Source organism: Alligator mississippiensis, chromosome 12 (assembly GCF_030867095.1).
Source record: "Alligator mississippiensis isolate rAllMis1 chromosome 12, rAllMis1, whole genome shotgun sequence".
NCBI classification, from domain to species: Eukaryota; Metazoa; Chordata; order Crocodylia; family Alligatoridae; genus Alligator; species Alligator mississippiensis.
In genome coordinates, this window is record NC_081835.1 from 29,719,438 (window position 1) to 29,747,328 (window position 27,891).

The 27,891-nt window shown below is 42.5% G+C and overlaps 2 protein-coding genes across 2 annotated transcripts in view; one reads left to right on the top strand and one right to left on the bottom strand.

Annotated features, from left to right (window-relative positions):
* The window catches only part of ACAD9 (acyl-CoA dehydrogenase family member 9), a 60,285-nt gene extending 32,502 nt beyond the window's left edge, over positions 1 to 27,783 (top strand). Inside the window, exons 9-18 of the mRNA XM_006267579.4 lie at positions 5,347 to 5,422; positions 7,499 to 7,569; positions 7,985 to 8,104; positions 9,587 to 9,715; positions 16,869 to 16,948; positions 18,403 to 18,529; positions 21,903 to 21,980; positions 24,977 to 25,105; positions 26,303 to 26,375; positions 27,348 to 27,783. Coding sequence (XP_006267641.1) covers positions 5,347 to 5,422; positions 7,499 to 7,569; positions 7,985 to 8,104; positions 9,587 to 9,715; positions 16,869 to 16,948; positions 18,403 to 18,529; positions 21,903 to 21,980; positions 24,977 to 25,105; positions 26,303 to 26,375; positions 27,348 to 27,448 — 984 coding nt within the window. The 3' untranslated portion in view covers positions 27,449 to 27,783. The remainder of the gene's footprint in view (positions 1 to 5,346; positions 5,423 to 7,498; positions 7,570 to 7,984; positions 8,105 to 9,586; positions 9,716 to 16,868; positions 16,949 to 18,402; positions 18,530 to 21,902; positions 21,981 to 24,976; positions 25,106 to 26,302; positions 26,376 to 27,347) is intronic.
* Positions 25,916 to 27,891, bottom strand: part of CFAP92 (cilia and flagella associated protein 92 (putative)) — a 114,790-nt gene continuing 112,814 nt past the window's right edge. The window contains exon 18 of the mRNA XM_014596846.3: positions 25,916 to 26,136. Within this exon, the coding sequence (XP_014452332.2) occupies positions 26,090 to 26,136 (47 nt within the window). The 3' untranslated portion in view covers positions 25,916 to 26,089. The remainder of the gene's footprint in view (positions 26,137 to 27,891) is intronic.

Genomic DNA, 27,891 nt, shown 5'->3' on the forward strand with positions numbered 1-27,891 from the left:
AGTCCATATTTTGCCCACCCCGATGTAGGATGACCACAAGTTGCCATTGTGGTATTGCTGTTCTTACTTTAAGAACAGGCAGCTAAATGCCTAAAATGTATTGAATAATATTTTAGTGGAGATAGATTACTAGTACCATTGTGCCAAGCATTGGAAAGAACCCATGTGTACAGTTCTGGTCACTTAGTTTACAAATGATGGGTGTAAAATAGAGCAATTTCGTTAAAAGTTCTGTTATGATGATTATAGGCATGAAGGGCCTATCTTATGAGAAGAGATGAAAAAAAAAGACATTGTTATGTTTAGCTTGTATTGGTATATGATGAAATGAGCACAAATTGGTCATAAATACATTTTAGAAATTGGAGAGTTTCTCAGTATCGGAACAGTGATGTTCTTGATTGGCCTTCTGAACAAGGAACCTAAACTGCTTCAAGACAGCTTGGAAGCATATGGAAGGTTTAGTACAATAGGATAAAACGGGGGTGGCCAACCTGCATCACACATGTCAGAAATGTCACATGAAGCCATTTTGTTTGGTGTGCAGCAGATCGGCAGGGAGCAGAGTGAATAGTGATGGACTGGGCAGGGAAGAGAGAGTAGAGCAGAGGATCAGGCAGGGGAAGGGGATTGGAGAGGCGCTTGGGGAGAGGGCAGAGCTTACTTTGTGGCACACCTGCCAAAGAAGGTTGGTCACCATGAAATAGAAGTATGTTCTGGGAGTAGCAGTTATAACTTGTGATAGGAAATGTTAAGCATTTGATATCAGTAGACAAGGGTTGAAAGGAAACTTAGGCCCCCACAATTGTGTTAATTGCATAATTAATTTAGACGGACTACATGTGCAAATTAGCTATTATGCCATAAAAAGTGCTAACTTTATAGCTGGTTTCTGTTCAACCTTAATTTGCACATGTAGCATAGCTATGCCCCCTCAGCTAAGAGCCTGTCAACTGACAGCCTCAGGTGTGCTGCCGCAGGTGGGAGTCTCATCAGCAGATGAGTCTCTCATCCACACAGGAGGAGCCTGGGATTGCAATTCTGGGCTCCCCCTACACTGTCAGTAAGGCATGTGGATGCAAACTGATGCTGGATCCCACAATCTGATGCTGGATCTTACAACCTCTGGCTTTCCACATCTGGCATGGCAGGAGGCACGATTGTGTGCATCATACATTAGATCCTATCATGCCTGTACCTAAATGTCTAGATGATCCCTTTGTCACTGTGGGTTGATTACCTATGTGGGAGATGATTACAGGTATAAGGCTTCTTGATTTTGCTGGTAGCAGGTTAAAGCTAGAGAGAACGTTCCATCTAGGGTTGAGATGTGACTTACTAGCACTAGATTGGAGTAGATTTTACGTTGGGGTAGTACTGGGCTGAAGATGAATGTGGGTTTTTTGGGCATGACAAGGAATTGCATATGCAGGTCAGGCAGGCCAGGGCAGGATGCTCTTTGTGAACTGGGTGATCTTCCCTCATTTTAGTAGTTGTCTGCATGGGTCAGGAACATTTTTTTTTCTTTCATTTCTCTATTCATTGCATTTCTTAGCTTCTGTTACTTTTCTTTTTTCCTGTGGGAGATATTGAGTTGGGTGCGCTCATGTGCCTAATGGTACTAAGGAACTCCTGAGATGCCTCACTGGTTTATTGGTCTCTCAGTGAAATTGATCCCCAACCATATTTAAAGTTATAGCTATGAAGGAATTTTCTTCCAGGCCAGATTTGCAAGGATTGTTGGGAGTGTTTTGCCTTCTTTTGGAATGTGGGTTATGATCCATTTTTGCATGTTTAGATGTTACCTACCAAATTCCTTGTTATTGCAGGCTTCCGAGTCATTGGTGGTGCCTGTGTCTCTTATGCTGTCCTCCTGTGGCCTACCGTAGATTTTTCTATCAATCTTAGGTGGATGCTTTGTGGTGTATGATGTGTGGGGGGGGGGCAAGAGTTCTTGTATGTACGTGGATCCTTTTGGATGATTGTTTATTATGTGGTTTAGAGATGCACAGTGGCATATTGGATCAGCACTGATAAAAGGAAAATTAACATTATTGGCAATTGGCTTTATTTGGCCTGTGTATCCGATAATGTCACCAATAAATGCTGTGTGCATGCACACAGCCACAGCATACACATGGCCAGAAATGCAGCTGGGCAGCTTGGAGAAGCAGCCTCCTGCCAGTAAGTCTGTGGGAGGGAAGGGGCACGCGGGGTGGAGTGGGGCCAGATTGAGGCCACCACAGTGAGGGAAGGAGTGGGGCAGGGGCAAGTGCTGCCCAGCCAGGGCAGTGAATATGACCCCGGGAGTGGGACAGAGCTACAGGTGGCTTATCCAAGAGGGTGCTTCGGGGGGGGCGGGGCTCCATGTCACTGTGCATACCCCTGGGGAAGGCATAGGGGGCACGTACCCCTTGGATTTGTGTGTGGGTTGAGGGTCGGGGGTGGGAGCTGTGCTACCCTCTTCCCAGCAGGGAGGCTGGTCTTGTGGTGGGTGGGGGTGGTGCATGTGGTGGTGGCACTGGGAGGGGTAGCCATCTCCAGGGCTGAGAAAGTCAGGGTTCCACACATCCAGTGACTAGATTGCTACGGGTGGGGCTCTGCAGGCAGGGAAAGTCAGGGTTTCCTACTTGCAGATACATGGCCTCAGCAATCTCCAAGAACCCCAATGTCTGGGATACACCCTTGGAAATGAGGAACATGTGGCCATTGTCCTGCAAGATCAATGGATGGGACGATGGGCAACGTGTGTGTTGCCCAATGAAGCAGATCAGCTGTGTCTTCACATATCCTGGCACAGTTGATCTGCTTCATTTAGCATCATCCATTTCGAGCCTCGGAGTCCAGTCTTTGAAACTTTACTATTTGGTTGGTGTTTGGTACGTATTCCTTCACATTAAGAAGTCATAGTTTTTCTTTCTTTAGTAGTTTGGAGAGTTTTAAAGCACCTTCTGCCATATTAGTAACTTGGATAACAGAAGGGTTGCATAAATATTTTAGATAGTCCAAAGAGGTGCATTACAGCATTTTCATAGAAATCTAAGTGCAAAACTCCTGAATTAACATCCCTCTAGGTTTAGCATTACATTTACAGCATAACAATACCTGGAAAAATGGAAACCACAAAGCAGAAATTCAGATACTTTTATTCCTTGTTGCCTCAGAATTTTGCATTTATGATAGTTCTGAGTTAATAAGATGTGACATTTGCTTATTTGATTTTAGCGCACTCCTCTTAATCTTCTGAACCATAAAACTTCTGAATGCTGATTTTGAACACTTTTTACCCAGGTTCATTTTACTTCTCTTCTGTAACTAGCATATGTTGATGATAGTGTTATATATATTTTCTCAAATATCAGGCATTCTGTTTGATGTATTTTGTTTGGGGGGGTTTTTTTGTCTGCATCAACTTTCTGGCTGCCTGGTGGCAATAAAGTGACAGCCTACGAAGCCATTCCCAGTTTCCCCATTGCTTTAAACTTTCTTTAGTGATGCCTGTGTGGTCTTTACCAGTCACCAAGTTGAGCACACCTGGTGTGTTGTTTTTTTTTTCTCTAATTCTCATTTTTAATTCCCTTCACCTCCTTAGTCCATGGGAGGAAGATTATCACCTACAGGAATCTGTGTTAACTGATTTAAAGATGCTGAACATTGGCTGAGGTGACTGACTTTTTCAGTTCCTGTTCTGTGACAATGGGATAGCTCTTGATTTTTTTAATTAATTTTTCTAATAGTAAGATTATCACTGAAATTCTGAAAGCATATTTAAAGAAACAAGACTTAGCTCTGTTAAGATTCCTTTGATGGCCCTGCTTTCTTGGTACAATGCATTGTATTAGAAAGAAGAATGATAGTATGGAAAAACAGAAGATGCTTTCCTCCCTGGCCATGTTTTAACAGAGGCTATGAGAACATATTTGCCTGAGTCCAGCACTCCTTTAAAGTTGCATGATACTTTTTTTCTGTAGGTTCCTGAGATTTTACTTGAGTGTGTACTATATTATCACTATTTATGAGGCATTCTCTTGTGCTCATCCGTAGTCTTCTTTTGTGTTCTATTGTTCATTTGTGCTCCTAATGAGTAGTCAGAACTGTGAAGACCACTGCTGGGATGCAGAATGAAATGTCAAAGGCCAAAAAAATATCATCCATTTTCCTACTTATTGGTCTGTTTTCTGTTTTTCTTACGTTGTCACTGCTAATCACAAACACATGGCATTAGAGAGACTTACACGAGCTATCTTCTGCCTGGTATGCATCTAGTAGATTTCCCCTCCCCCCCCGCCTCCTGCCCTTTCAATGTCTCTCTTACTCTTGAAAACCAGGAAATTTTGCTTCCTAACAAATTTCTTTTTACCTGTTTCTAAACTAAAGTTCTGAACTGAATAATTGTCTGTTTTTAATTTGAAGAGGAATGTGGCTCATTTAAAATGAGATGAATCCTGCAGGATGTAACTTCTTTTTTGGAAATATGTATATCCTTCTCCCTGACTCTTTAATCATGGTTCTTGATCTTTGTTGAAAATAGTTTTCTCCTTTCCTTCCTTGCAAGCCCAGTCTGTGCCACTTCACAGTGCTACTACTTGGGGAGGCTGCACAGTGTCCCAGTACAAGCCAGCCTAAGAGAGGAAATGATTGGGTAAAAGTAAACCTTGTGACTCTGTCCTTCTCACTTTCATTCCTGATCTGAAAGATGGGCAAAGTGAGTCCTGATACCAGAATCTAAGTTTCCAGGCAGTTAACTGGCCCTAAGATAAGCAAAGGCTGACTAGTTTGCATAGCTGGATTCTGCTAGCCATGTGAAATCTAAATAATGTATAGAAAATACCTACTGGACCTGGTTCCCTGGCTCTGCAGGCAGGGAAAGTGCAGGGGCCGTGGATCTGCAAGTGGGAAGCCCTGAATCTCCAGGAACCCCAATATCTGGGGTACACCCTTGGAAATGAGGAACATGTGGCCATTGTCCTGCAGGATCAATGAATGGGACAAGGGGCAATGTGTGTGTTGCCCAACGAAGCAGAACAGCTGTGCCTTCATGTATCCTGGTACAGGTGATCTGCTTCATTTAACAACATCTGTTTCAAGCCTTGGAGCCCAGTCTTTGAAACCTTACTATTTGGTTGGTGTTTGGTACATAGTCCTTCACACTAAGAAAATCGTCTGGAGTGTACTGTGTCTGATACAGCTGTAGATAACAACTCGAATCACATTAAGTAGGGTATCCTTTCTGAGAAACTTCTGAAGGGAAGTTTGTTTCACCTTCATTAGATTTGCATTTCACAAAATACACTGTGCTTTACTGAAAGTGTTAACTCTTGATTAATGATCTGTGTTTCTTTGCAGGTAGCTATGAAAATCCTGAGTAATTCAAGGATTAGCATGGGGAGTGCATCTGTAGGAATTATTAAGAAGTTGATAGGTAAAAGTTGTTTGTTTGTTTTGCCATACAAAAGAGAAGCTTGCAGTCTCTACCTTCTCCAACCCACTTGGAACTGCAGCATTGTTTTCAGCTAGCAAGTCTATCTGTAATTCTTAAAACAATTTACAGCCCCTAAAACGTTATGCTTTTTCAGTTGATACAAAAGAGAAGTGTTCTGTGATAATCTGTTCTGATGTAAAGATCCTAATAGAGTGGACTTTAAAAGTTGTATTTACTTATTTTTAAAAGCAGCCAATATGGAAAATAGTATGTATGCCATTCAGTCTCAAAGGAACATTGTGAAGTAATTTGGGATTACATTTTATATATACTGTATTTACTCAGAAGATGAGGTTCCACCCCATTTAACACGGGGAGTGCAGAAAACCCCTTGCCCTTACAATCAAGCACAAGGCAGTGGGGGGTGGGAGGGGAGGGGCAAGGGCAGGCAGCTGCTGCTGCAGTTGGAGCCACAGATGCCACCTGCCAACCCCCCCCCCCACCCCTGCATGCCCTGCCATTCCTCCCCTGCAGATACCCGTGCCCCCCCATGCTGCTGCTTCTTCTCTCTCCCTCTCTGCTGTGCTTCTCCTTACCTTTGCTCCTCACTGGCAGGCTCCATCCCTGCTGCAGCATGAGACATGGAGCATGGCTCCAACCTAGCCATGTAGCAGGAGCCTACCCCACCACCTCCATGCTACTTGCCTCCTACTATCTGCACCCCATTGCCTGCCCCATTACTGCCCCCCTGCCTGCCCTAGCACAGCACTGTGTCCCCTACCACCTACCCCATTACTGCCCCCTCATCACCTTTCTCTCCCACCCCCTGTAGTAGTGGGAGGGGAGGAATCCAAGATGATCGTCCAATAATTAGATTCCATACATGGAAAATTAAATTTAAATATTTTCCATGTGTAAAATCTAATTATTTGGGGGGGATCTTGCATTCAGGGTCATCTTGTAGTCAAGTAAATGTGGTAGTAGAACCTATTAAAATTAGCTTCTGCCAGTGCATATCAAAACTGGTTAAAAGAAAGATCTCAAAGTTTTTCTTTGTATTTAGGGTATTTAGTATTTTATCATAAAAACTTGATATGTGTTTTTCTTTTTTTTTTTTTTTTTTTTTTTTTGTCTGGGGACATAGTTGAGCATCTTCCTATTGGAACTCCTTTAAAGCAGTCACCCTTGACCCCACTTCTACTATCATTTCAAACCTGTGTTTAAATATTCATTTGCCTATTCGTTCTACTTAAGAAGATATCAGCAAATAGTGTATTGGAGGAATTGTAATACTGGCACTACAGTGGGAGATTGGTGTGGAATAGGGTGGTTTGTAAATAGACCATTCTGTGATATCAATATATTTGCTCTTATAATGCAAATCACCATTAGACCTGGCCTGGAAATGGATTTATATCCCACTCACCCTCACCCCAGATGTTTTGGTCTTTAGAAAAGTTGCTTCTAATTGGAACCAAGACTCAATATCCAGTTTTCACATTGGTTGCAAAAACTCAGAGATATTCCTACTGCAGTAACAGTTTGGTGTTTCTGAAATATGCTTTTTGAGTTCACTGGCTTCATTGGTAGCCTGCCAGCACAGGCTGCCAGGAAACTAGGTTGATCAGCTGGCTAGCTTCCCTGTTTGGTTTCTCTTGAAAGTTCCCATGGAATCAACATGCTCCTACAGACTGTTTTACTTCTGTTGAATCAGCATTTTCCAGTAGAAAACCGCCCCATTGGAAAATTTTTGACCAGCCATGCTCTGGTTTTAGTTAAAGATCTTCTTTTAGCTAAAGATACTCTTTGTACATCTACATGTACATTTCTTTATGGGACATGAGTTTTGTTAAATTCTGAAATGAATTTCACTCGTATAACTGGTGAATTCCCACAGTAATAGGATTAATAAACAAATGTCACTACTTACTATGAAGCTCTTTCACAAAAAATAAATGGTAGATGCATGTTGTTTTTAAATAGTTGAGATTACGTGAACAAATAAGTTTTGCTTTCAAAAATATCTTAAAATTACTTTAAATTGCACTTAATTATAAGATGTTTTTCTCTCTTAAGAAATGACAGCAGAGTATGCTTGTACAAGAAAACAGTTCAATAAGAAACTGAGCGATTTTGGATTAATTCAGGTAATCAGAAACCAAAAATATATGTTAAAAATGTGGTTGCCATCATTTATGTGCTGAATTAAGGGCTAGATGATAGATTTTTTTGGGTTCTTTTCCAGGTTTTTCGATGGCTGGTAAAAGTTATTGCCAGATTACTACATGCCAGGTGTTCAATCTGCATAAATTTAGTCAAAATAGACTTCTCCACTGATGTTTAGAAATGTCTTGCAGGATTTATTAGTCAAATATAGAGCTTTTCAAGTTTCTATGAAAATTATAATTTGCATCTTGTACTCTAGGTTGTATTTCTTAATACATATATGAGTTCCATTTAGTTGTGTAGTAAATTTTATTATGGCATCTGACTTGACTGACAGTTCTGTGTCTAAGTGAATGCCTGATGAATGTTTCTCTGTCCTTGGTTACTGTTTGACAGGAAAAGTTTGCTCTTATGACTGTGAAGGCATATGTAATTGAGAGCATGGCTTATCTCACTGCTAGAATGATGGATGGTCCAGGACTGCCAGATTGTTCTTTGGAAGCAGCCATGGTCAAGGTAGCAAATGTTACTTAGAAAGGCTGACCCTAATGCTTGTCGAATATCATTTGGATTAAAGCCTCTACTTTCAGCTGCAAATTGATATTGTGTCCTCACACAATATTGAGACACTTCATCATCCTGTAACCTGAAAAAAATTTAAATGGGCATGCTTCTTTTTCCTAACTTCCTGCTATGGTAAGCCTGAAGATTAGTTTAGGCTACCATCTTTATATGAAACTTCTTCATACCAACACATAAGCTTCTTAAAAAAAAAAAAAAAAAAAGTAGTAGTACTAGAATAGCTGCACTAACAAAGCCATATTAAGACTCTAGGCATGTAGGGAAGAGCAAAAGTTTCTGAAACCCAGCCCATACCCAAATTGCTGCTATAAAGGAAACACTAAATGTTATGTCAGATTTGAGGGGTGCAGGAAATGGACACTCCACCAAGCGGACTAGAACTGTTTTTCCACTGCCAAGTCTGGCATTGACAGCACTGAAGTTATGTTGGTGAACAAAGCAGACTTTTGAGGATCTTTCTGCTTTGTGTGGGTCTATCACTAAGGGATTCAAGTAGGAAGATAGCGGGGGTCGCCCTGGATTTCTTTCTGTTGTGGCCAGTGGTCAAGAATAATAGCAGCCAGATACTTCTCTGAGTACTGACCCTGCTACAAGACAGGGTCAGTACTTGGAGAAATACAAGGAGCTGTATGCTGCACAGTGAAAGAGATGTAATGTAGCTATCTTAGAACAGCACTAGGCATGTGCCAATACATTTTTCTGAAACTGAGCTTATTGGCATGTGCCCAGCATCACTCAAAGGTAGCTGCATTACATCTATGGGGGGATTACACTTGGAGCAGACATGACCTTGTGTCACTGTGACATACTTCCTAGCCCAGTCAGGGGGCAGCATATGGATGCCTTTTGAGGACTGAAAGGTTTATACAGCATTAAGAGTATAGCTACTTATTGCTTCAGACAAAACACATATTAAGATAGGCATTGTTTGCCTTACCTGTCAAAAGGACATGCGTATTAAGATACATTGTTTGCCTTACAAAAGGAGCCAGCTATATTTTGTATCTATATCTATCTATCTATTCTGTGACTAGAAGTGGCTACTTTTATTGAGACAGTTTAAGTCCTCTAGCATGGGATCATTTCTAAAGCATGCTGGCAGTTATTCTGTTGGCACATTTTCTTCCAGTTAGTAAAAAATAGTATGCTGCTTTTGTGATAAGGAGTTTAGAATGACTGTTCAGTTTGAGCATTGAGTTTTATGAACTAATGTGTTTCCTGTATACCATAATCCGTAGCACTGGTAGACAAATTTAAACAGGGATAAAAGGTTTATTGCAAAAACACAGTTCATCTAAATTCATTATTCGAGTTTTATCCCTACTTTTAATACAGGATATAAGAATAAAGCAATTAAGTTTTGTATTTAAGTTGGCAGGTGCTGTAAGGGTAATTAAAGCATTATATCCATGGCAGGTGTTTAGTTCTGAAGCTTGTTGGATATGTGTAAGTGAAGCGTTACAGATTTTTGGAGCACTTGGCTATATGAAGGATTACCCCTATGAACGTTATCTCCGGGACAGCAGGATCCTGCTGATCTTTGAGGCAAGTATGAATATACTTCTTTATTCTGGTAAATTGGAACTAATTCACCTTCTATTATTGGCATAAGTTTGGATTGAAGTAAAACACACTGTACTGTTTTCCCTTGGAGTGGACTCTGAAGCACATTAATGGCGTTCATGTAGAGCTAGCAATTTTTTTACTATGGTAAGTTGAATAATGCCCTTGGAAATTACCAGGCTTGCTTTAGAGAAAGGAATGCTCCCACAATAAAGGCTGTAGGATGTAAAGAGTCTAAGGAAGAAACTGAAGAAATTTCTCCTTTGGGGGCACACTGGAACTGCCATATCTGTGCCTGAAAGAAAGGATTGATGTGGAACAATGATATTTATGTAATTACCACCTCTTAAAATATTTTTAAAAGTCTGACTATCTTGACCAAAATGCTAGTAGCTGTTCCAGGTTTGACATTGAGAGTAACCAAGGGATTCAGGTTTAAGAAAGTTATAAATGCATAATTTAAACTTTTTAGCTAAAACTTGATATGAATTGGCTCACATGATGCAAATTGTCTTTCACTGCATATTCTGAGTGCTGATAAAACAAGCATGATTAAGGAGACTAATAAGGATAAACTTTAGTAACATAGCAAAGATATTATGATACTGATTTCCCTCTGTATTTATTCTTTGTCATGTGAGGTTTTGCTTTTAATACAAGGATAAGAAATTTGGTAAGAAATCTAAAAAAATACTAGAGGTTTCACAAAAGATGGTTATTTCTAGTGTTTGAGATCAGTGTCTATTTTAAAAGGGCAACAAAAATTCTGAACCACAAATTAAAACATCCTAGAATGTTCTGTCCATGTAGAATTAAATCTCCCAGACCTGTTGTTGCAGGGGGGTTGATTCATTAAGTTAACTGTAGTGAATTCCACTATCCATTACAAAATGGGAACTAATAAAGTGATCAACTATTAAAGCCCCAAGCAAAAGGATAAAATTGGCAGTTGATCCTCTTCAATAGTAAAGAGAAGGAAAGGAAACTTTCTGGTCCAACTAAATACAAGATAACTTCAACATTGGCTTGGAGGGGGTGTTAGTCTTTTCTTTAAACTTTTCAATGGTACCTTCCAAATTGAATGGGTTTTCTCTTCAGTCTTGTCTCCAAATCCTAATAATTAGGTCAGAAGTTTCTCTACTACCAACAGATGGAAACAGGTGCATAGATACTGTTTTTACAGTCAAAGCTGTTTATAAAGGGCTTGCCAGGTCATGGGGGATCAGTTATTTCTCTCTCCATCACAGTATCTTGCCAGACAATAACAGAAGGATGAAGAGAAGAAAAGGCCTAGTCCCAGTTTTTGAACCCTGGTGAAATGCATTAAGACTGGTCTGCTCACAAAAAATTTACTGTTGTCCTTATTAATTAGCACGTTTCCCATTCGTGACGGAAAAAGTGGTAAAACCCAGATTTTCTCATTTTGAGGACAAAACTATGGGAAATGGCTGGCAGAGTTCCAGCTGGACTGGACACAGTATTCCAGATAGGTAGAAATGGTAGATGGGGCTGTAAAACATTCAGTATCTTAAAATGCGAAAAATAATAACCATGTAATGCAGACCATTAAAACAGGGGGCAATTATGCAGGAGAAGAACTGTTTCAGCTAGCTTTGTGAATATTTCATTGTGAAAGAACTTGGATATGTGCAAGGGGCACATGCTAATGTTGCAGTAATTTAAAGTCTGTCAACATTTCTGTTATTTCCACATTTCTGAAGAGACTGTAGATCAGCAATGTAAAACTTAATGAGCATAAATTTGCATACCAGGTAAAAATACAGATGCTCGCTCTTTCCACACCCTACCTGTCAGTCCCCAGAGCTGCTAATATAAAATATTGTCCACTTTTAAATATAAGCAGTACAGAAAACCCACTTACTTTCTTGGAATTTGGGAGGAAGTTGTATACAGGCGTGAACTATAAGAAAACCTGCAATTTGTAAAGCAAAATTGCAACACCCTCAGTTATTGTAAGACAGCAAGAATTTTTTACCTTTTTGTCAAATGACAGCTGTGGGAAAAGAACCAACTAACATTGTTATCTTTACTTTAAAGTGTATGAGCAGCATCTGGTTATTTAAGTCCCATCAACTGCACTGGTAGTACTTGGCATAGTAAAATTTACTGTCTGTGCATAGACTGAGGTTTCAGTTTCTTAAAATGTTCATAGAATCATAGAAAATTAAGATTGGAAGGGACCTCAGGAGGTCATCTAGTACAACCCCCTACTCAAAACAGAGCCATCCGCAGCTAGATCATCCCAGACAGGGCTTTCTCGAGCTGAGCCTTAAAAACCTCCAAGGATGGAGATTCTACCACCTCTCTGGATAACCTGTTCCAGTACTTCACCACCCTCCTAGTAAGAGAGGTTTTCCTTATATCCAACCTAAACCTCCTTTGCTGCAACTTGAGACCACTGCTCCTTGTTCTGTCATCTGTCACCAGTGAGAACAGTCTAGCTCCATCCTCTTTGGTACCCCCCTTCAGGTAGTTAAAGGCTGCTATCAAATCCCCTCTCAGTCTTCTCCTCCCTAAACTAAATAAACCCAGCTCCCTCCGCCTGTCTTCATAAGTCATGTGCCTCAGCCCCTAAACCATTTTCATTGCTCTCCACTGGACTCTCTCCAACTTTCTGTAGTGGGGGGCCCAAAACTGGATGCAGAACTACAGATGGGGTTATTGACTACTGTAACCCTCAGGTCCTTTTCCAGAGAGCTGCTGTTTGGGCAGTCAGTCCACAGGCTGTAGAGGTGCATGGGATTCTTCCCATGGTAACCTGCTGCGCACCAGAGGGTGTGTGGCACAGGTGTTCCCCAGGGACAACTAGCAGAAGCAGAAGGTGCTTTGCTGCTAGCTGTCCCAGGGGAACCAAACATCCACGCACATGTGGAAGTCCATGAGATTGCTTTTGGCCCAGTGCTCCAGTTGGTCTAGGTCACTCTGAATCCTAGCCCTACCCTCCAGCATATCTACCGCTGCCCCCAGCTTGGTGCCATCTGCAAACTTGCTGAGGGTGTGCTCCATCCCATCTTCCAGGTAGTTAATGAACAAAAACAACCCGAGGACTGACCCCTGGAGCACTCCACTTGATACCACTTGATATTTTGCTCATATTCAATATATAATGCTAGTAAAAGGTTGGCAGAAATGTATGGAATACTCTGAATATTGTAATTTGCTGGGACAGGAGTTGAGTAGCATCTAATAACATGATGAACTTCATGGGTTTCTGCCAACTGAATGAAGCATACTTCATCATATTGGTGTTTGCGATTTAGAAATTCAAAAAGACAATTATTTTGCTCTCAAAGTTTAGAAATAGTGGTAATTTACTGCAACTAGTTAAGGATTGAGAGACTCCCAATCCTTAACTAGTCTGTCTTACACAGTTCCCTTTCTGTGTACAGAGTAAAAATGTCTCCACTTTGAATAACCCAAGCCAATAGTCATTGTTCTATTAGCCAGCAGTACATGTGGTTTGGGTTGGGTAAAGTGTGAAGAGACTTCCTTGTAACGGATGGTGTATAGTTGTTCTGCAAGGCGAAATGATATTCATAGGATATAGCTTAAGGGCTCTGGCTTTCAACATCTTTCTCCTGCACTGTTTGTTTTTCTCTAATTGAAAGCTCATTTTCTGGTCTCTAAATGCTGTTTTAACATGACAAAAAGTGTGTTTACACCACTTGTCAGGCTAAAGCAGCATATATGGCAGATCTATGACAAAAATGTTGCTATTTTAGACAGCAGCTTTTGTCATGTGAAATGTTTCTGCGCCAAATTTTAATATGCATACAAGGAATGTACTTGGTAGCTGTGTTGGTCTGAGACAAGAAGACATACAAAAAACTAGAACTCTTGGTTCCAAAATGATACCTTTTTATTAGATCAACTGGGAAGTCACAAGAAAATTGTCCTTTTCTGAAAGCTTTCGGGATCAAAGTCCCTTCATCAGACTGGGAAAAGTATAGATGGTACAAGATGGTAAAAAGTCCCCATGGGTAGGAAATAAACTTAATTTTTGCACAGAGGGAGCTGAAGATGGAAGGCTGTCTCCCTCTGCGTCCATGAGAGTGTCTTACATATATACAATGCACTTGGACCCCCAGTGCCCCACTGTACTCTTTCGTCCCCCACTTGGCTTCCAATCCTCCAAGGAGGAGGGAGGGAGAGAGCACAGATTGCTAATGAGTCATCAGGGAGTCCTACAAGGAACCCTGCCATCACCGGTGTGACTGCCAGAGCAATTTCTTTTGCAGCAGCCACCACTGCAGTCAGAACTGCAGAGCTCTGGCAGGGTTGGCTGTGCATCCAGTTCCCCCTGCCACTGCCAGAGCCTCCTGGAAGACCTTGTGGGCAATGGCTTATAGGGCTGCAATGGCTTCAGCTGATCTGGCAAGCCTATCAGTGGGGCCTGTCTTGCTCACTGAAGTGCTGCCTAGGGGTGGAGAGTGAGCTGCCTTTGCAGTGACTTTGTTGTGCTCCCTCCAGGAGGTTGTGCATGTGTACATGCTGCACAGTGATCTATTTGTGTGTCAAGGGCCTCATTCAGCAAGTTCAAAAAATGTTTTCCTTTATATCTGGAGAGAAAAAAAAGTTTGAGCAACAAATGCATCTCACTTGGTGTGGTCTTGCCCTTGCAAGACACTATCAAACAAAGCAGCCCATCCTGCAGGAATGGACAGAGTGCTTATGTTTACTACAGCATTTTTATTCACTTCTATCTTCCTTCAAGGAAAATTCCAAGTATATTAGCATAACCTTATGGAGCTCTCCAAATCAGTGATAGCAGTCATAAGCTTTGAGGCCTGGTTGTGGAAAGCATAACAATCCAATTTGAATGTAAAAGCCAATACATTTAGTGCAGGATAAGATTATGTATTCCAGCTTGAAATCATTTTCTGAAATGCACCCATGGAAGAGGAAAGTGGATTTTGATTAAAATAGACTTTCAGAGCAGTATAATAAAGAAACTAAATCTGTGGCACAAAGGCCTGTTGGTTTTATAGTGCTCTAGCGGTTGTCTTGTAGATCAAACACCTGTTGTAGTCAGTGACATTGTAATTGCTTTGTTTACCTTATTTATTGGAATACAAGATAAGCTCCATTTTTCCCCACCCCCCTCTTCCCCCTCCCCATCAGGCTGGGGATAAAAGCCTCTTGTCTTACATTTGCATAGACCTCATTAAATACATTGTTTCTCATTAAACTGCTGCCAAAAGCAGCAAGTGCCTAGCTATAGAAACCAACCATGAAGTTGATTAAATGTAGCCAACACTGAGCATAACTTTAAAACACAAGGCCCACATTGAGTAAACATGCTGATAGGACTCTACCACAAGGATAAGTTAGTGCAGCTCATCTGAATAAGATATATGGTAGTGCCCATTGAGTGTGGTCCCCCTCAGTGCTGACTCTTTTTCAAGTCACAGCGAGCTACTCCATTGTATACATTTTGACTTCCTCTTCACTCCCACAGCTGAGCTGTACCTTTTACCTTTCCTTCCCACTTCCAGTGATTTCTGTTTCTTCACCAGTCTTAAATTTCTGGCAAACATCACCAAGTGGGGTCCCAAACAGTTCACTCAGAACCTCTGTCATCACCTCTCTCAGCTTGGTAGGTATGCTTAGTGTGGCCCACCATCCATGAGGTGGGCGGACCAGGTTGCCCTGCGCCTCATCTGTATGTAAATTTTTGGAGGATCCCAGGACTTGACAAGAACACCCAGTTCCAGTTACGGGCGTGTGTGGTGTGGGGAGGTGGTAATTAGCACAAGGATGCTTGCGGGGGGGCGGCAGTCTGGGATACGTGCACATGTTTAGCAGTGCTGAGCTGTGAGGATCACCATGGCTCAGAACATTGTTGACTGCTGGGGCCCAGCCCAGTGAACTGTGTGGTAAACCATGAGCCTTTTGGCTTGGGACTAATGTCATGCATAGTCCCTAGCTTGCTTCCATGGCCATACAGCTAAGGCCAGGCAGAACTCAGGGGCATCCAAACTCCAGGCCTCCAGTCTTGGGTCTGCATGTAGGATTCTGCTAAAGGATTTGGAAGTATCTGAAGCTTCAAGCTGGGGTGGAAGATACTTGCCAGTAGCAGGGCCACGTATAGTTCTTGAATGATTCAAACTGATTCAGATTTGATCTGGCTCGTCTGACCTGAAACATGAAAAAGTTTCCAAAAAAATATAGTTTGTACTAGGTCTCAGTAGGTACAAAAGTGCTGCTTAAAAGTATGTTTATGTAGTACCTGTGCTAAAAAATTGCAGTAATTTTAAAAAAGGTAAAATGCATTAATTCTGGATGACCTTGGTCTCTGGGTACCGTATGCAAATTACTGCAGCTATGTTTATTTCAAGGTCAGTGTTTTCAAATTTGCTCCTCGCTTCCGTGTGCTCAGGAGGGCAGGGTTGGATATTAAGCAGGGGTGGGAAGGGGCTGCAGGGGGAAGAAGCTGGGAGGGAGGGTGCAGAGGAAAGAAGGCTACTTGACCCCCCAGATTTATTTTCCCTGCTGTAGCAATAGGAGGGGGACAAATTCAAGGGAACCTTCTATAATTAGCTTCCATACCTAGAAAAATATAACAAATTTATAAATTTTCCATATATAGAATCTAATTACTGGGAGGTTATCTTATTTTTCAGTATTTAGAAAAGTGAAACTTGTATGGCATGTCTACGCAATGCAGAGGACTGAAAAATTTCATTGAACACCAGAGATACTTGGTTTCAAACCAAAAATAGCTCAGTGGCTTCAAGGAAAAGGGACTCTAACTTCGATTAATTCTTATTGTTACAAGATAAGCATATGCAGCTCATTCATCTGTCCTTGAAAGCAGAGTAGTATCCACCAGATCTAGCAGTGATGTACTGTGGATTAATTATGGCTACTCTAAACTGGAACTGCATAAAATGTGTGTAACTTAGAAGATGTGTGAATAATTGAGGTGTGCTGTGTAGAGAATTTATGATCAGAGGCAGGCCTTCACAGTTTGGGCAATGGAACACACCAGACGTATAAAAATTGCAAATTAGTTTTAGGCGAGGTTATTTAAAAAAATTCACCTGGTATCTCTAGATTTTTAGTTTTAAAATGTTGGGGACATGGTGATGACTGTTTGTACCATCTCTTACAGGGAACAAATGAAGTTCTGCGACCGTATATTGCTCTGATGGGTATGCAGTATGCAGGCAAAATCTTAACTGAAAGAATAAAGTATGTGGGTTTTTTTTTCTTGCTTATATCCTTAATTTGCCTCTAATCACAATTGATAATCAGTAAACTCTTCAGTTAACAGTAGGTGAAAGCAGAGATTTTTGTAATCAGAAACTGGATAAAGAGTTTTGTTCAAACAACCTCAATGTTTTGTAGAAGGCAATTCAGCAGTACGTGATGCTTTTTGTTAATAAGCAACATATGTACATTTTAGAATATTAACCAGTATTTTAGAAGTGTAAAAACCCCCACATATTACAAGGCTCAAGTTTATGTGGATGGACTAGGATACAAGTCTTTCCTGTAATACTTGTAATTAGTAAATAATATTTTTTTATCAGGAAACTCATTAACAACTATTAACAACTAACCTTGTTGAAAGATAGCTATAGCATCCAAAAGTCAGTCATAAGAGAACTCTGGTATCTACTATCTGGATTCCATAAGAAAAGTGGCTATACCTCCTATCTGTGGACTATACTAACCTCTCTGAAATATAATGCTCATATCTTTAGCAGGATAGCTTAGTGTTCTGTCTCCTAGCATATTGTACACCTGCTAACCAAATTGCACAGTATAAAGCAGCAATTCTCAACCAGGCTGCTGTGTGAGACCTTTTCAGGGATGTCACAGTGCTGGTGCCATTGCTGGAGCAGCCAGGTTGAACAGATTTGCATGCCTTGTACACAACCAAATGAGGAGGTAGGGGCATCTGGTTCTGCCACAGCCCTTCCAAGTCTGGCCTCCTACTCTCTTCTCAGAAATAGGTGCACGGGGCAGGTGGAACCGCTGGCAAGAGAGGGCTCTTCCGCCTGCTTTAGGCTCACCTGATTCTGCATGAGGTACAATTGTAGCAGCAGAGTCCTGGATTCAGCTGAAGTAGCACAGTAGTTGTTCTCAACTGGGGTGCTGCTAATTTTTAAGGAACTTATAGAGGGTACCTTGAATCTAGAAAGGTTGAGAAATGCTGGTGGTGTTTGGTGGTTTTGTGAAGCACCCAGTGTGCTTTTGGTGGTTTTGTGAAGCACTCAGTGTGCTTGTCACTGCTCAAACCTAGTACAACACACAGTTTGTTTTATGCTGAGCCAGTACAAATGTGACAGCTGGTACAGCTTTGCGGCTACATTGGCAGTCAAAAGCAAGACCAGTCCGCTCCAAAGAGCTTGCAGTAACTCAAAGCCAAACACCAGTGTCATCACCATTCAGAAATGGAGCAACGAGGAGTTGTTTCAGGGAAAGAAACTTGTTCAGTTTGTCAGAGATGGGACTTGCGCAAGCCAGTTTAAAATGTTCAGGTCCCTGCTTCATACCAGCTCTTTGTTTGGCATGCAACTTCTTGTGTGTATGTTGTTTTTTATTTTCTCTCCCCTGTCACCTAGTTCTTTTCCTATGTATTTGATGGGGGCTGAGGGGCAAATGTAGTCTTCACAGCATTGTTTTTGCAAATTCTTCAGGGAATTCAAGCAACGAAAGGTTCCATTCATACTGACAACATTTCTAGGACAATTCCAGGACTCGATAGGCAGAAAAGTAGATTTAGGACTGGTTGGTGATAAGGGTGTGATACATCCCAGCTTAGAGGTAAGTAACAACCCCCCTTCCCCCCCCCCAAAAAAAACAAAACAAAACAAAACCCAAACACCTAATGGCCAGTGTTACCAGATCCCAGTTTGTTTATCTTGAGACAAGTGGTACCCGTAGATAATCTGGCTTTTCACATCTTTTGGGGGGAAATGGGGGGGAGCTCCTTCCATTGTTTGTTATGGAATTACATCCCAGTGTAGCTTGCTTTAAGCATGCGAGTAGGCCAGTTAAACTGAATGGGACCTACTCAGGTTCCTGAAGTTAGAGGCATATAAGTCACTGCAGGACTGAGGACTTTATGCACATGTGATGTATGTTGTTTAAGTGAAAGGGTTATAAAAATGTTGTGTTCTAAAACAAGTATTTACTTGATAAATGGAGTATTTGCCTTCTTTTTTTAAATTTTGCCCAATTGCCTGCTAGAGCTGAACTGCTGCTGCCCTGTGCGGTTCTGTGTTTGGCAGCTGCCGTATCTCCAAATTTTGTGTGTCAGAAATGCATAAAGGGATCCTATTTTTACCAGATATTGCTCTATAAAAAATACTCCTGTTGCAGTCTCAAATGGTTCTTAGTGAAATCCTGTATCTATTGCTATGTTCCTGTCTCCTTCCTGATCTGCGATGTGCCCCACACAGAGGCTGCTGTGCCATTTGTGGTTTGCATGCTTCAGGTTGGCCACTCTTGTTATAGTATACAAACTAGGCATTTACAGGAAAATGGCATTTGGGGTGTACTAACACTCTATCAATCATAGCAGAAGCATTTTCTTGTTCATCTTTTGTACACCCACAATGCCAGTTTGCTTACTGCACCTGCCCTTTCTTTAATTACTGTCCTGTTTAATAATACTTTGGTCCTAGATAAGGATTTCTATTTTATGTATGGTCAGAAGGACTGCCTTATACTGTAAATAGCTACCTTGGTACAGTGGCATACATTTGACCTGGTTACAGCAGCAAAGTAGACTACAGTTTTGGTGGCCCATCATAAGAAAACATAGCAAGCTGTTTTTTATCACATGTGAAATACTTCAGTCCTCCGGGTAATACTTTTTAGATCCATAAAGCGCTTGGATATAAGGACTTGCTAACATTCAACTTATGTAGGGGAGTTTAATATTACAAGATTACTCCTAGGCTGGTACATCCTGATCTCCACTGTCACAGGCTTGATCAGATGTTACTTGTATTTTTTACTGTAACAGACTGTGCTCTGTTTTCATTGTGGGTGGTATATTACCATATTTGCTGGAATACAAGACACTTCCACCCAACTGGTATGAGGGAAAAAGCCCTTATAATTGCATACAAGGAAATCTCACTAAATACATTGCCTGTTATTAAACTGTTGCCAAAAACATCATGTGCTCAGCAATGGAAACCAACCATGAAGTAGATTAAATGCAGACAACATTAAGCATGACTATAAAACACGTGGCCCACATTTGACAAACATGCTGATGGGAACCCCCCACAATAATAGTTTTGTGTAGCGTATCTGAATAAAGTATATGGTAGTGCTTAATAAGCACAGTCCCCTTCACCACTGACATTGCATACGTTTCACCTGTCGCCCCCTCAGCCTGGCCCATATATAATTAGTGCGGGCCCTCCCTCCATGAGGTAGAGCCAGACTAGGTTGCCCTGTGCCTCATCTGCATATAAATTTTTGGAGCATCACAGGACTTGTGACAAGAACACTTGGTTCCAGTCATGAGTGGGGGGCTAAATAGCACATGGATCTTTTGTGGAGGATATCTGGATTACACACACATACTGAGCAATGCTGAGCTGTAGGGTCACTGTGGCTTGAAATACTGTTGACTGCTGCTTAAAGCAGCCCAATGAACTGTGTGGTAAATCACAAGCTTTTGGCTTTGGAATAATGTCATTCAGAGTTTGTACTGCATAGTGTTGGAGATAAAGTTATATTTTTATTTATTTATATTTAAATATATAAAAATAAATAACGCACAGCTCGGTGTGGGGGGCTCCGCAGCCCCACAGAGCTGAGCCTGGAGGCAGGAGGCAGCGGAGAGCCACTGGCCAGGGCCGCTCTCCGAGTGGCTCTGTCTCTGGCTTTCCTCTGCTTCTTGTTGCCAGGCTCAGCTCTGTGGGGCTGCAGAGCCCCCTGCTGTCAGGCTGTGCTTGCCAGGGCTGTGCTCAGAGCCAGGGCCGCACTCCAAGCAGCTCCGCCAGCCCCATGGAACTCAGCCCAGCAGTGGGAGGCTCTGCAGCCCCACGGAGCTGAGCCTGGCAGCGGGAGGCAGCAGAGAGCTGCTGCCCAGAGCTGCGCTCGGAGTGGCTCTGCCACTGACTCCTCCGCCACCTCCTGCCACCAGGCTCAGCTCTGTGGGGCTGTTGGAGCCACTCGGAGTGCAGCCCTGGCTCTCCCCTGCCTCCTGCCACTGGCCTGCTTTGAAACGCAAAACATTTAGAAATTTCAAAATGTTTCGAGTGCCCTCGTTTTGGAGCTGTTCCAAAGCACTTTGTTTCATTTTCGTTTCACTGTTTCAAGCTCGAAACGCATCAAAACAGCTTCGAAATGAAACACCTGTTGAAATTTCACACAGCCCTAGTTGCTACAAGTCAAACTCTGTGTTCAGAGTTTTCCTGTTGGGTGCCAGGGATTGAGAGAAATCACTTAGTATATGTGATCTAGCACTGGAAAATCATGATTCTCAGGATTTTCAAAGCATATGGCGTTTGATCACAGACATTAGTCTTACTGTAGATAACTAATGTTAGCTAAGGATGCTGGCTCTTTTCCTTAGCATAAGAAATTATAAAAAGTCCTGAGAATACTAAAATGTTAAATGAGGCAATAAAAATGTCATGTTTTTCCACGTGTGTCTGTGCGTTTCATGGAACAGCAGTTAAAGTAAGTGCCTGCAAAATGACTCTCAAGAACAAAGTGGCACTTGTTAAATCAATTGTGTTTTATTTAAAAATAAAGAAGCCCCAAATTCCCCAAGCTTTTTGGTTTTTTGGCATAGTTGGTCATGTGTTGTGTGGGCCTATACCTAATGTTATCAGTAGAATCAGTGGGGATCAGGCCAGCATTTCCTTTCCTTCTTTGTAACTGTCTGTCTTCTCTTTTTTCTTTCCCATTTGCACAGCAGCATTAAGGTGCTTTAAATGGACTGAGCTTCACATTCCCCTTGGTCTGTCTTAAATTAAAAAAAAATTAAAAAGTAGCTAGTGCAGTTCATGACATTTGCTCCTGCCTTCTAGTACATCTGTAAGGGATGGCTAGTCCCATGACTGTGCAGTTGTTTAAGAAGCTTGTCTGTCATTTCTTAGAGTACTTGTGTAAGGTGGATCTAGGATTCATTAATTATTTCTAATACATGTTCTGGTTTTTCTTATAGGAAAGTGGCAAGCAGCTTGAAGAAAATATATATTATTTTGGACAGGTAGTAGAAGGCTTGCTGAGGAGGTTTGGCAAGGTAATCAGGTTTCTTTGCATTTTCACAACTTGGCATAACTTATCAGAATCCTCAGGGGAGTATAAATAGGTTTTGCTTCCTACAAAGACCCATGTTCCTGCCTAACATCTTGCAGAATGATACACCACTGCTTCAGCTGGTGGTGGGCAGCCTATGCAAAAATAGCAGTTTTTTCTTAAATCAGCTGCCAAAAGGTAGGCAAGGAGTTTCTGCAGCCCTAAGAGCTACTTAATTTGAAATACTTACACATTCACTGGAATAAAGACTGAGACCCACATTTTTCTCCTTCCCAAGAGAGTGCCCTATTCTGCAGAATACAGGAGTTGGACTAGAAGGGTCTTCAGGAGGTCTAGTCCAACTCCCTGCTGAAGGCAGACACATCCCTGTCTAAACCATGCTACACACGTGTTTGTTTAACCTGTTCTAAAAACTGCACGAACACCCCCATGTACAACTACCATGCATGTTGCCCAAAAACTCCCTGATGTGCCAAAGGCAAAATGGGCACCAGGGTACTGTCAACAACCTGCCACTGCAAGGATAGGAAGTGAGTGTTAAAATATTCTTGAGATCCAAGGAAGGCAGACCAGTCATGTCCCCCTCCCCCACAACAGAGGAGAAGAGAAACCTCCACAGTCCATGCTGATCTGAGTGAAATTGCTTCCTGATCCCAAATATGGCAATTACTCGGACCCTGAGTAAAGGAGCAGACCCTCCATGAAGCACTGGGACATCCCAGTCAAAATCCCCAGTCTGTCTGCAGCCAACATCCAGTGCTTCTGAGGAAGAACGGAGCTCCTGATGCACATAGCAACATGTTTTGTTGAAACAATTTGTTTTGGAAAAACCAAACACCCTCCACTGTCCTGCAGCCTGAGGACCACAAAGCCACAGTTTAACATATCACCCCTTTAACTGAAGAGCCAAAACTCTCCTTTGTCATCCTGTCAAGCTTATCCTAGTTCCTTTAGTCATCTTTTACAACTAGATCAGCTGTGGAGCTTTGTTCTCTTGCCGAGCTTGGTCCTCTCTGATTTTGATCTATTGTGAGCTGCAGAACTCTTCTTGTGATCTCCAAGCAATGCCTGAAGCATGCTATTAGCAGCAGCTTGTTCTCAGTGGCCAAGCAGCAGACAACAGAGAGGAGGTTGAATCTGAGGGTGTGAGTTCACCCTGGCATGTCTCACACCTGTCACTTTGGGCCCTGCATAAGGAATAGGCATTTTCATCTTTGGATCTTAATTGGGTTGAAGTGTGAGTGGCCCCTAGCTGGGCAAATAACTTAGAACCTGTGGAGGAGCAAACACAGGAGCTAACTAGATAGACTTTTGTAGTTCTAAGTTTTTGGCTTCAGCATTTAAGTCTTTGAAGATCTAGCCCAGTGGTTGTCAACTGGGGGTATGTGTACCCCTAGGGGTACTTAAAAGGGTTTTGGGGGTACGCAGAACTCTGACTGCACACAGCCGCAGTGCAGCAGGTAGGCAGCCAGGAGCACAGCCTGGCCACGTCGAAAGCAGCCAGGTCTAGCTGGTAAGCTTATTGTGGGGGGAGGGAGCAGGGCTGAGGAAGGGACTGCCTTGCTGGGGTGAGGCTCAGGACTGAGTCACGTGGGGTGGGCAGCTCCTGCCACTGCACACACCCTGGGATGGCATGGGGGGGCATGTGCCCCTGCATCTGCATGCAGAGCAGGGTAGGCTGGGGCCATACTGGGCTCTTCCCGGCAGGGGTCTGGGCCAGGCTGTGCTCAGGGTGGGCGGTGGTGGGGCTGGGAGTGGAGCTATGGAGGGGACTGCAGGCACCTAAAAATTTGCCATTGGCTCCCAAACCTCCCTCCTAGCACCACCCATCCCAAGCGCAGTGTGGCCAAAACCTGCCCCCGCTGGGAAGAGCCCGGTGCAGCCTTCCCTTCCCCCTGCCCCTTAGCCCCCATGCCCTTGAAGGGGGATGTGCCCAGAATCTGAATGGGGAGGGACGGCAGGCTGGTGCTGTGGGCTGGGAGGCAGTGCCAGACTCTTCCCAGAAGAGGGGTTGGGCTATGCTACACTTGGGGCAGGCGGTGGCAGTGCTGGAAGAGGGTGCAGCAGCAGGAGCCACCATCCCCTGTGCCCCCTGGATGAGCTGTTTGCGACTCCATCCTGTGCTCCGTCCCATCTGGGCAGTGCCTGCCCCTGCTCCAGCCCCATTCTCTCCTTCACCATGGGGACCTATTGGGGGGAGGGGGGGGGCTGCAGCCAGTCCAGAATTCGCTGTAGCCCCCCCCTTCAACCCTCCTCCCAGCACTGCCACCACCTAGCCTGCAGCGGAAGCCCACCCATGCCCCATGCGCAGATCTGGGTGCACATGCCCTGGAGTGCGCATAGCAGCAGGAGCCTTCTCCTGCCCCCCCCCCCCCCCCCCCCCCCCCAATGCAGCTCAGTCCTGTGCCTTGCCACAGCTGGGCAGCCCCTGTCCCAGCCCCACTCCCTCCCCACCATTGGGGCCTCAATCTACCCCCCCGCCCCGCAGCAGCAGCCTACCCTCACCCCGCACACAGATCCCTGGGTACATGCCCCCCATGCCCCCTGAACAAGTTGCTTGGGGTTCCTTTCCAGCCCCGCCCCGTCCCAGCTGAGCAGCACCTGCCCTCACTGCAGGGCCTCGATCTGCACCCCCCCCCCCCCCCAAAAGACAAGAAAAAATATAAAGTACATAAACTGAAACTTCGAGACAGAAGGGGTACACTTGTTAAAAAAGGTAGAAAACCCCTGATGTAGCTCATAGTCCTGTCTGACACCTATTACTAAGGAGTAAAAATAATAAATATGAAGAAACTGGGAAAACAAATGTATATTTTGAAAGAGCTTGACTGGCTGTACCAAAAAAGGAAACCAGTCACAAAAGTATGAATTCCTTAATGAAGCCCACAATGGTGCTGTTAGGTGGCTATCACAGTGTAACTAGTTTTGAAATGATATTATATAAGCTGTTAAATTAATTTTGGATCTTTCCTGTCTTAGACTATAGTGGATGAGCAGCTGATTCTGAAGAAAGTGGCAGATATTGTCATTCATTTGTATGCGATGACTGCAACTATTTCCAGGGCTAGTCGGTCAATCAGTATTGGTCTACGCAATCATGACCATGAAGTAAGTGTACTCATATTTTATGTCACTGACAGTGTGCTAGGCTATTAGAAGGATATCATCTTAAGGAGTTTTTGCAAACCAAAGTTCTTCTTGGAAAAATCTCTCTCCCAGCCTGCACCTTAACTTCAGAAGCCCATTGTAAAAGCATCGAGGTAACCACTGCATGTGCGTCAAGCCCGGTCTCTGGGTAAAATGTTCAGTTTCAGAAATGCTGACACCAGGGATCCTTCTGCCCCACCAGAACGATGGTGCTGAGTGATCTGCATGACAGGAAAGTGCTTGTAAACTGTTCCAGTCTGCATGTATTTTTATTCCTTTTTGAGTTGACCATAAACCAACACAAGCCAATTGTTACCTCAACTCAAGAATGTGCTCATTTCACGCAATGGACCTGAATTTTCCATTCATAAGAAGGCATTTTTAAATGGGCAGATGGTATATATCTGTCTCAGCCTTCACAGGAGCATGATTTCCTTGCTTTTCATCTGGGTCTTACTGACATAAAAGTAGTCTCAACATGAAATACATAGAAAACAATTGTTTAGGAAACCTGAAAATACAGTTAGACGTTATTAAGAGACAAACAAGGAAGAAAAATGAGAATGAGGTAAATTCTTCCTTCAGTTTCTGTGGACATTGAGTCATGACTGCTGTGTCCCCATGCTGACTTTTTTTTTTTTTTAATCAATTATTAAAGCAGTTGCCTAAGTGTGTGTTCATAATTGTTTGGCTAGTGCCATGCTTAATTGGCAGCTTAAATGTACAACCTTACTCAAACTGTCATTAGAAAATACAGCCTTGGCAGGCACATCAGGGTGTCTAATTGATTTAATCATTTCTGGAAAAAAATTGTGTTGAATGGAAAACAAATAGTGACTTAATTGAGCAGTAGACTTAGAATAAATAACATTTCTCTCTTTAATGACCTCGAAACTTGACACGTTTTTGGAAATCACTTCTGGACTTGTAACTGAGGACGATCTTCTAGTTAGTCTTCAGGCATAGGTCATTCAATTCATAGGAAGCAGTTGCTGTAGAAAAATGAAAACCATTAAAACTTGCATAGTAGGTTATACTAACAGGGGAAGCGACAATACAACCAGTTTGACATTGAGTTGGTAGCATATTATTCTGTTAGGGAAACTTTTATATTTGATGCTAACACAAACCTTTCTCTCTGGATTTTTTTTTTATCAGGTGCTTCTTACAAACCTGTTCTGCAAAGAGGCATTTTTCAAAAATAATTATGCCATAGCTGAGTTAGAAAAATGTAAGTTCTGTGTAACGTGGAATGTATAAGCTTGTGGCTCCAAACCTTTAAGTAAACCATTGGCAAGGAAATAATATATTAGGAGGCTCAAGGTATATATGAAACTCTAATAGTGCCGTGTGGTAATTCTTGCTGTAACAATAAGCATTCAAATAGCTTAAGTTCTCAGTGCGTCAGCACTGCTCTGGTTTTAAAGCAATGTGAAAATTTTGCTCTGCCTTATCTGCTACTTGCAGAATTAATTGGTGAGGGAGAGCTGCCCTTTTGGGCCTGGGCCTTAAGGTTTTGACTGAGCTTCTAGAAAGTCTGGAGACATCAGTTGTAGGCAGACCAGCTGTTCTGCTATATCTACGTTCACTGTTCTCTGAACAGTTCGCTTAAAATTTTGGACTCTCAATTCTCATTTCTACTGCAGCTGATATCCATCACTTGGCAAAGGGGCATAACAAAAGTGCGCATCTAGGCATAGTTCTCCTTCACTGGCAGTAATAAATTAACATGTGATAAGTAGTATCCCTTAAAGAGAGTTAGATACCCAGGACTGACCAATCATTGAGTGTCTCTGTCTTGGGGGTCAGTTAAAATAAATTCATTACCTCTTCAACAGTAATGGCATCTTAGAAAGCCAAAACTAATCCATCATATTGTTTACTTCAGTGGAACTGCAGTTCTATCTAGACTGCTGAAACATACGTGTTCAGACAGATGCTGCTCTAGTGTACCATATAATAAATGCAGCCTAGGGGAGCCCATACCCTTCCAGTCTCTGGAGCATGCTAATTGCAGTTGAATTAGAATTGAGACTTCCAGACTTCCCCATTGTCTAGCAGAAATGATGCTGTGGCAGGCATTGGTACAGGTAGTTGTAGTTGGATGTTTGAGGGGTTCTTTTGGAAAGAATGGTCGCAGTATCTGCCCATTGTGTTTTAAGAACAGAAGAATTATGCTAACTTCTTTCTATCTTTTCCATAGATTCTGAAGAAAATATGGACAGCAGCATTAAAAAAGTTGCAAGGCAGGTGTTGGAAAAAAGAGCATATACTTGTTCCTATCCATTTGACAGGACTTTCTAGTCATGAGTGTAACAGAGGAACCTAGACTGTGACTGAAAAAGGCAGGGGTATTACTCCTCTCTGGTTCAAGTTCTCAGCCATGTGTCTGACTGTTTTAAGCAAAAGACTTTCTTTTAATGGAAAATATGTTACCATCTGAACAAATTTGTAAAAATAAAATTTTACTGCCTCGTGTGTAAACAGACCACATGAAAACCAAAATCAAGCAGCATCTACGGGTGATTCTTTTTTTTTTTTCTAATTATGGTAGCATCTGATCTGAATGAACATGGCAATACTTGACTTTCATTTCCTGGCAAAGGAAATGTAATAAAGGCACTGCTTGATTTACCCTCCCCCCGACTCCAACCTGAGACCGAAGTGATTCTCTTACTTTGAAGATTTGTTGGTAAACGCTGTGAATACTAATGCATCTTTAAATCGTATCAGGTCAATGCTTTTGT